The 9,246-nt window shown below is 41.3% G+C and overlaps 2 protein-coding genes across 3 annotated transcripts in view; both read right to left on the reverse strand.

The window, feature by feature from the left end:
* The window catches only part of LOC134818475 (mucin-5AC-like), a 112,959-nt gene that overhangs the window by 17,077 nt on the left and 86,636 nt on the right, over positions 1-9,246 (reverse strand). The gene's annotated exons all lie outside the window — the stretch shown is intronic.
* Positions 931-6,611, reverse strand: LOC134818135 (DNA-directed RNA polymerase II subunit RPB1-like). The gene is made up of 9 exons (XM_063827568.1): positions 6,364-6,611; positions 5,390-6,066; positions 5,168-5,231; positions 4,797-4,909; positions 4,598-4,640; positions 4,293-4,351; positions 3,885-3,984; positions 3,425-3,762; positions 931-3,143 (listed from the first exon to the last, which is right to left on the reverse strand). Exons 1-9 carry the CDS (start codon positions 6,609-6,611, stop codon positions 3,049-3,051), a joined length of 1,737 nt encoding a protein of 578 aa, XP_063683638.1. The 3' UTR covers positions 931-3,048.

Genomic DNA, 9,246 nt, shown 5'->3' on the forward strand with positions numbered 1-9,246 from the left:
GTCTATTCCAGGTGCTCTGCTGGTTTGGTCTATTTCAGGTGCTCTGCCAGTTTGGTCTATTTCAGGTGCTCTGCCGGTTTGGTCTATTTCAGGTGCTCTGCCGGTTTGGTCTATTCCAGGTGCTCTCACAGGAAGTCTCAGCAGTGTATGTCCGGGACCAAGGTATTGGTAAGGTGGTTTGTTGTTACCTGGAAGACAGAATAATTATTAAACGCTCAAAACCTTATTCGATATTCACAACATTTACCTTTAGAAATCAGTTAATATAAAGGTAAGGGTTTAATAATAATGCTGCAAATTATAACTATAAATATCTGTCAGCTTACATGTAGCGGGATCTTGCGGGAGTGAGCTGCTGAAAATCAAGAAAAAGTAAGAAGGGGTTATTGATGAACTGTCCAATGCTTTGGGTATGATAGACTTTCTACCACCCGTATCTATATGTAGGTATGTAGCGTACAGATCTTTTAAACGATAATATTTACCATATTCTTTACGTCTGCAAAATTTACAAAATTTTAATGAAATTTTATATTGCCATCTTGTATCTATTAATATTTTAAATTCACTAAAGTAACTGATTGGCTAATTAATATCAATATCAAGAGATGGAGGACATAATCATACTATTTATGCTTACACTGAGCTGCTGGACAGATTCGGTTGGAAGCAGTTAAAGTGTTTCATCATCGTAGTCACACGTAGGCACCATTCTGGCAACAGTGCGGCTGCCATGTTTTTAAACATATTCTGGCCCTCACTATAAATATAATTTACTTAGACTGAGAATGATATATGTCATATCAATCATTGGAGGATCTTCTTGAGATAAAAAGCTCAAACAATGAGGTGAAGATCTTTGAAATTTTGAAAAGACGACATGAGGTCATGTAAATATTTAGTAACTCAGATAAAGATTCGGTATTTTCGGGAAATAGAGAAAATCGGAAATTGAATAGACATATTGAATATATTGTATGATCGATAAAATCTTCAAATGCCTCGGTATCAAGTCGCTGACAGGAAGTCTCAATTAGCTACTGTTATTTAGGAAAATTATCGGCTGAGTGTGACATTTTGGAAGTTAATCAAAAACCCTCAGATTGTGAGAACTGGGATAGCTATAACATTAACAGCGAGCTGTTTGAAGCCAATACCCAAAGTGCCACATTCATCATTGGGATTTGGAGAAAAAGTGACTTAGTCTTAGCTGCAACTGTTTATCTAAAGGCAGTGTGTGACCGGGAAAGTGGTTGAGTTAGAGACAGAGATTTGTTGGAATTTTTATTAACCGAGATCAGAATAGTAAAGTATCAGAGTGAGACTTGATCCCGGCCATACACGTGATGCCCTTATATGGTCACTGTGTGATCCCGGCCAAACACTGCTGAGACTTCCTGTCAGCGACTTGATATCGGGGCTAACTTTAGTAATGCAACGAATAATTTAGCTACAATTTTGGAAATTAATGGGAAATTAAAAATATACCAAAGCTGTTCAACAGTTTTACAAATTAAGACGTAACCTACAAAGACATGATTAAAAAATTTAAAAATCACACTTCAAAAAAGAAACCTAAAGTTGTAAAACCTTCGGTTAGAAAAGTTCATAGTATTATAGAGGGACTTCTATCAAGCTTATTCAACGGGTTGCTGTAATATATCGAGGACCCCCGTTACCAAAGAAATTTCCGTATCTTAATCTACTTTGTAATTAAAGGAACCTTAAAATGCCTCGGTATCAAGTCGCTGACAGGAAGTCTCAGTTATGCTCTGTTATTAAATAAAATATGCACAATAAACTCAGGTGCACGGGAGTTGGGATGATATTTTAGGGCATGTTTATAAGACCTAAGGCAGTGTGTGCCCGGGAACAAGGAAAATACCAGAATAAGATCTGATTCCTTGCTCCCGGACATACACTGCTGAGACTTCCTGTCAACGACTTGATACCGGGGCTAACTTTAGTAATATTTCGAATAAATTACACAACCCAAATAAATTAACCGCTTTAACCCAGAATATATTATACCAGTACAATTTATCCCATCAAAAAGAGTAATCATATAAACTGACCGTTAAGTAATGGCCTCAGTTTTGAAACGGTCAGAGAAAAACCTCTATCGAGTCTATCAGAATTTCATCAAAGTGTTTTGGGGACCTGCATCATGAATCACTTGTCACTTAGTCAGTAATCACTTAGTATGATTAGTATTTACTATAATGCCTCGATATCAAGTCGCTGACAGAAGGCCTCAGTGAACTGGTTGATATTATGGGAACTTTCTAAAAATAGAATTTGTTGGAGAATACTTCAAAAGCAGTGTGTGACCGGGATCACGTGATGCCCTTATATGGTCACTATGTGATCCCGACCATACACTGCTGAGACCTCCTGTCAGCGACTTGATACCGAGGCTTGTTCCCAAACTAGAAACATGAGCTGATAACCCGAAAAGAAGCTTTTACAAAAATAAATCATAATAAATTTAGTGCAAAAATGGGGACTGCAACAAATATTGACAACTCATTTTTTTCCTTTTGCTCTTTTTTTCTTGATTTACCGGTCATTTTAATAGTCATTGCAGCTCCAAAAAAATAAAAGAGGTTCTAAAATTTTTTTTAAACATATTGTCCCAAAGTAAAACATATCAGGCTCATTTAAACTATCGCTGTCATAAGTTGAGAAACTTTGAGTGTCTTTCAGTCTTTACAGTCTCTACAGTGCAGCTGATAGAGATGATGCTTAGGAGAGCTTCATAGCACTAGTATTTAGGTTCTAAAAAATCCAAAGATGTAGCTATTAAAAACTCTTGGAATGTGGAATGTTTCAATATGGTATTTGGTGGCATTGATTAGTGGGAGTTTATTAAATGGGCGTGGTTGGAACCGGCCAATGCAGCCATAACTAAAGTGATGTAACATTTTACATTTTAAAATAAGTTTTTATCTAAAAACACATAATATAATACATTTACCAAATTTAATAAATTTTCACCATACAAAAACTAAAACCCACTCCCACAGTTAAAAAAGTTCCCGCGTATCCCTATAGGCCGGTGGTCTCAGTGCTGCAGCTGCCTAACGGCGCAACTTCTCGTTGCTGTGTTGTGGTATTTCTACGTCCCCGTCCTCTGCCGAACCCTGTTTGATTAGTTTTTAACAAAGGGAGCGTCACACTCAGAGTTATTCAAGTAGTTCTACTGATTTAAATGTTCTCGAGAAAGACGGATACCTACAGTTTCTACACGGACAGGATAGTAACTTCCTGAAGCCTGTTATGTGGGAAAATACATGCAATCGAAACTTAGGCAGTGGAACGACTTGAATCTTAAGTTGACACTACATTCCATCTATAACTCCACAATAATCTGGCCTGTTATCAACAGGCCACTGGCCTAGTGGTACTATATTATAATATCTACCTTTTGTTTTGTTTCGCTCCACCAGAGCAGCCCTATAACGTTTATCAGAGGGGCTGATGGTAGTAGTAGTAGGAGTAGTAGTAGTAGTAGTAGTAGTAGTAGGAGGAGTAGTAGGAGGAGGAGTAGTAGTAGTAGGAGGAGGAGTAGTAGTAGTAGTAGTAGTAGTAGGAGGAGTAGTAGGAGGAGGAGTAGTAGTAGTAGGAGGAGGAGTAGTAGTAGGAGTAGCAGGAGGAGTAGGAGTAGTAGTAGGAGGAGTAGTAGTAGTAGTAGTAGTAGTAGTATTATTACCTCTCATGAGGCGGGCCAGGAAGCTGTTTGGTCCACTAGATGTATCGGGCCTGACAAGAGAAAAAGAGGGTTATTAAGGGTTATTAACGACAAAGATAAAATAGTGCATGTTTATCAATAAAATTTCTATGAAGCCCGATCATTCTGACATCTGACCAAAGATAAAACCTACGTGAGTTCAGTCTCCATGTCCTGTAGTAGCTGGTCCACAAGGTTATCATCATCCGGTCCGTACTGCTCAGTTGGTTCACATGGTGATCCCCGCCCCTTGCCTGGTGTGATGAAGAATTGGAATGAAAATGCTTTAATAGAATTGGTAGCCTAAATATTTGAAACGGAATTGTTCCAGATATTAAAACTTGAATGTAGTGTCATCAACATTTTCACCTTCTTTTGTTGTTAACTCAGCATTCCACTGCTTAGAGTCAGATAACTTGAATACGATTAAAGTTGTTCCACTGACTCGGTTAAGTTTTGATTGCATGTGTTTTCTCACACAGGCCTCATAAACGTAACAATAACTTATAATATTAATCTTACAGCAAACTGTGAGCTGTCACATATTAATAACAATTCTTACCTCCGTGAAAGTTACATTTGGTGTAAGACAAATCATCAGAGCTAAACGCGGACGAAAACCTGAAATGATGGCCACTCAAAAGCAAGAAGTGATATTCGGGCTAAAGGCTAAAGAGCCGGTGTGAACCCAGCGGAACATGGACATTTAGAATTGTATCATTATAGTATTATATAGAAATCAGTATTCAGATTTTTTCTTCTCTGGCAAGCTAGAGAGAAGGCTGAACCGACCACATTTACATTTACAAGCATGGAATCTTTTATGAGCCTCAAAAGTTAAGTTTCATGCTTTGAAGAATGACTTACGATATTTGATCAAGTCGCTGACAGAAAATCCCTCTTCCAGCGCCTAAGATTAAAGGAAAAGAGGGAGTATCACTTAATCTCGAAGAGCGTTTATAAAACAATTAGAGCAGTGAGTCATTAAATGCAGGTGTGAGGGTAAAGACATTTCATGAGCTCATATTTTAACTACCCTACAGATGATATAAATAACTTTTTGTACCTGTATGGATGTCCTGTCCAGACCAAGGAAAGTCAGTAAGATCTTGGATACTGTAGAAGCTTGGTGCATTCGAGTCTTTGGTGTAATCACTATCTTCAGTGCAAGATAGAAACCTGAAATTTTGGAGGTTAGAATCAAAGTAAAACCCGAGTAAAAGAGTTTATGTATACCCAGTGGAAAAGTTAAACCCACATTCCAACTGTGCGACATGTATCTTGATCCGATAAAATTAAAGAAATTTGAATATATGGATTCTTGTAGAGTGTAGACCGACAAGCTGAATATAAGTTAAAACAAAAATTTACAGACAAGAACACAGTATGGGTTGTTAGCCTCAAAAGTTACGTTTTGTGTTATCAAGAATAACTTACGATGGTTTGCTCTGTTGCTGACAGAAAGAAGGTCTCACGCCAAGTTCGTGCCCGGTTCCAGCACCTGTTATAGGAAAAAAGGAGTAATCTCGAGGAATTCACCAAATTATTAGCTGTTGTTAAATTTAGGTCTGGGAGACAAGAAATTGCATTTGTGAATATTTAACACAAAAAATAGTGCGAAAGTTCAGTTTTAGAGATGATATAAATAGCTTTTTGTACCTGTATGGATGTTCTGTCCAGCCCAAGGAAAGTCCACATATTCGAAAGAGTTCGGAGCAGGATATGTAGAACTGTACAAGAAATTTAGTTTCTTGGGTTCATCTGTGTCAGTAAGATCTTGGATACTGTAGAAGCTTGGTGCGTAAGAGTAGAAGCTTAGTGCGTAAGAATAGAAGCTTGGTGCATAAGAATAGAAGCTTAGTGCGTTCAAGTAGAAGCTTGGTGCGTTCGAGTAGAGGCTTGGTGCGTAAAAGTAGAAGCTTGGTGCGTTCGAGTAGAAGCTTGGTGCGTTCGAGTAGACGCTTGGTGCGTTCGAGTAGACGCTTGGTGCGTAAGAGTAGAGGCTTGGTGCGTAAAAGTAGAAGCTTGGTGCGTAAAAGTAGAAGCTTGGTGCGTTCGAGTAGAAGCTTGGTGCGTTCGAGTAGACGCTTGGTGCGTAAGAGTAGAAGCTTGGTGCGTAAAAGTAGAAGCTTGGTGCGTAAAAGTAGAAGCTTGGTGCGTTCGAGTAGAAGCTTGGTGCGTTCGAGTAGAGGCTTGGTGTGGTCGAGTAGAGGCTTGGTGCGTAAGAGTAGAAGCTTGGTGCGTTTGAGTAGAAGCTTGGTGCGTTCGAGTAGAAGCTTGGTGCGTTCGAGTAGAAGCTTGGTGCGTAAGAGAAGAAGCTTGGTGCGTGAGAGTCCCTGAAAATAGTAATATCTGTAAAAAAGAGCAGACAAAACCACTGAAATCATGAAAACGAAACATATAATATTTAAACCCATTTACTCCATATCTAAAGTTTTACAAAAGAAAGTTTTCTAAGTTAAATGATTGCTTCTCTTAGTTAAGTTATTATTGTTAACTTATCATTATTAATATAATATTATTATTAAGTTTTTTGCTAAGATTATGCATATGTTTGCGTTTCATTGCTCAACAGCTGTTCGAAGGATCAAATTTAAGATTATTATTAAGTTATAATTATAATTAAGACTAACCCTCTCTGTCTTTTATCAAGACGCTGACAGGAAATCTGAGAGTGATGATCTCTCAGACATTGGTCCGGGATGCCTCCCTTTGCAAGTACTCTGAAGTACTCTCTAGTTGCAGCTGGTTCATGGTGCCAGTAGTCTGGGAAGGCCAGTGCAGCTAACTCGAATAGAACCAGAGGCCGACCAACCTCACGCTCATACTCTTGCTGGTAGTAATAGCAATACTCCAGGAAGGGGGTCGTCTTAACTTTCATTGGGCTTACTATATACTTCCTTGATAAGAATGAATGGTTTAAATGGTTAGGTTACATTGTGTTGAATATTTATTGTAAGATAAGCCAATTTGAGATGATTTGTTCATTTTCATTTATATTGAGAAGTTGAACTAGGACATTAATAGCGATTATATGGTAGACTGACCTGAATTTTCACTTTTACGTCCGATCATCTTGGAAAGTTTTTTGTACATCCCCATAGACGTAAATAGTAACCAAAAAAATTATTTTTGAAAAATTCGGAAATTTAGGTGCTCCCCAAGCCGTTTCCATGACAACCGCGCTCGCGAACCTCAGAAATCTGGAAAAATTCGATATCTCAGGACCCATTGCACCTACAGAGCTAAAATTAGGCTTAAAAGATGCGGAATCAGCACATTTATATGAGACTTATTAATAAACATATAGCCTAAAGTGCTCACTTTCGTCAAAAATTGCAAAAAACAAATTTTTTGTACATTTCCATGGCAACCGCGCCCTAAAATTTGGATGTGCATCTCTATTTTTCAGTCAAACTATGAACAGCTCAGAACTACAGGGGGATAACTACAGGGGGAGAACTAGAGGGGAGAGAACAGCTCAGTACTACACCTGAGGAAGAACTACAGGAGGGAGAACAGCTTAGAACTACATAATTCTGAGCTGTTCCCCCATGTAGTTCTCCCCCTCCTCTGTAGTTCTCCCTCCTGTAGTTCTGAGCTGTTCTCTCCCTGTAGTTCTGAGGTGTTCTCTCCCCTGTAATTCTCCCCCTATAGTACTTCTGAGCTGCTCCCCCTGTAATTCACCCCCTGTATTTCTGAGCTGTTCTCTCTCCATGTAGTTCTTTTGAGCTGTTCTCCCCCTGTAGTTCTTTTGAGCTATTCTCCCCCCTCCCTGTAGTTTCTTCTGAGCTGTTCCCCCATGAAGTTCTGAGCTGTTCCCCCTGTAGCTACCCCTCCCCTGTAGTTCTCCCTCCCCTGTAGTTCTGAGCTGTTCCCCCTGTAGTTACCCCTCCGGCCCCTGTAGTTCTCCCTCCCTGTAGTTCTGAGCTGTTCTCCCCCTGTAGTTCTCCCCCTGTAGTTCTGAGCTGTTATCCCCCTGTAGTTCTTCCTCCTGTAGTTCTGAGCTGTTCTCCCCCCCCCCCCTGTAGTTCTCCCCCTGTAGTTCTGAGCTGTTCCCCCTGTAGTTCTCCCTCCTGTAGTTCTGAGCTGTTCCCCCTGTAGTTCTCCCTCCTGTAGTTCTGAGCTGTTCTCCCCCCCCCCCCCCCTGTAGTTCTCCCCCTGTAGTTCTGAGCTGTTCCCCCTGTAGTTCCCCCCTCCCCCGTAGATCTCCCTCCTGTACTTCTGAGCTGTTCTCTCCGCTGTAGTGCTCCCCCTGTAGTTCTGAGCTGTTCTCCCCCTGTAGTTCTTCCTCCTGTAGTTCTGAGCTGTTCTTCCCCTGTAGTTCTGAGCTGTTCTTCCCCTGTAGTTCTTCTGAGCTGTTCTCTACCCTGTAGTTCTCCCCCTGTAGTTCTGAGCTGTTCTCTCCCCTGTAGTTCTTCTGAGCTGTTCTCCCCCTGTAGTTCTCCCACCCTGTAGTTCTGAGCTGTTCTCCCCCTGTAGTTCTTCCTCCTGTAGTTCTGAGCTGTTCTCCCTTGTAGTTCTTCTGAGCTGTTCTCTCCCCCGTAGTTCTTCTGAGCTGTTCTCTCCCCTGTAGTTCCTCAGAGCTGTTCTCCCCCTGTAGTTCTCCCACCCTGTAGTTCTGAGCTTTTCTGCCCCTGTAGTGCTTCCTCCTGTAGTTCTGAGCTGTTCTCCCCCCTGTAGTTCTACCACCCTGTAGTTCTGAGCTGTTCTCCCCCTGTAATTCTCCCACCCTGTAGTTCTGAGCTGTTCACTCCCCTGTAGTTCTGAGCTGTTCTCTCCCCTGTAGTTCTCCCTCCTGTAGTTCTGAGCTGTTCTCCCCCTGTAGTTCTCCCTCCTGTAGTTCTGAGCTGTTCTCCCCCTGTAGTTCTCCCTCCTGTAGTTCTGAGCTGTTCTCCCCTTGTAGTTCTTCTGAGCTGTTCTCTCCCCTGTAGTTCTCCCTCCTGTAGTTCTGAGCCGTTCTCCCCCTGTAGTTCTCCCTCGTGTAGTTCTGAGCTGTTCTCCCCCTGTAATTCTCCCACCCTGTAGTTCTGAGCTGTTCTCCCCCTGTAGTTCTGAGCTGTTCTCTCCCCTGTAGTTCTCCCTCCTGTAGTTCTGAGCCGTTCTCCCCCTGTAGTTCTCCCTCCTGTAGTTCTGAGCTGTTCTCCCCCTGTAGTTCTCCCTCCTGTAGTTCTGAGCTGTTCTCCCCTTGTAGTTCTTCTGAGCTGTTCTCTCCCCTGTAGTTCTCCCCAAACCCCCCCCCCCCCCCCCCCCCTGTAGTTCTGAGCTGTTCTCCCGCCTGTAGTTCTTCCTCAGGTGTAGTACTGAGCTGTTCTCTCCCCTCTAGTTCTCCCCCTGTAGTTATCTACCTGTAGTTCTGAGCTGTTCATAGTTTGACTGAAAAATAGAGATGCACATCCAAATTTTAGGGCGCGGTTGCCATGGAAATGTACAAAAATGTGTTTTTTGCAATTTTTGACGAAAGTGAGCACTTTAGGCTATATGTTTATTAATAAGTCTCATATAAATGTGCTGAT

This window comes from Bolinopsis microptera, chromosome 7 (genome assembly GCF_026151205.1).
Source record: "Bolinopsis microptera isolate Bmic1 chromosome 7, MBARI_Bmic_1.0, whole genome shotgun sequence".
Lineage (NCBI taxonomy): Eukaryota > Metazoa > Ctenophora > Tentaculata > Lobata > Bolinopsidae > Bolinopsis > Bolinopsis microptera.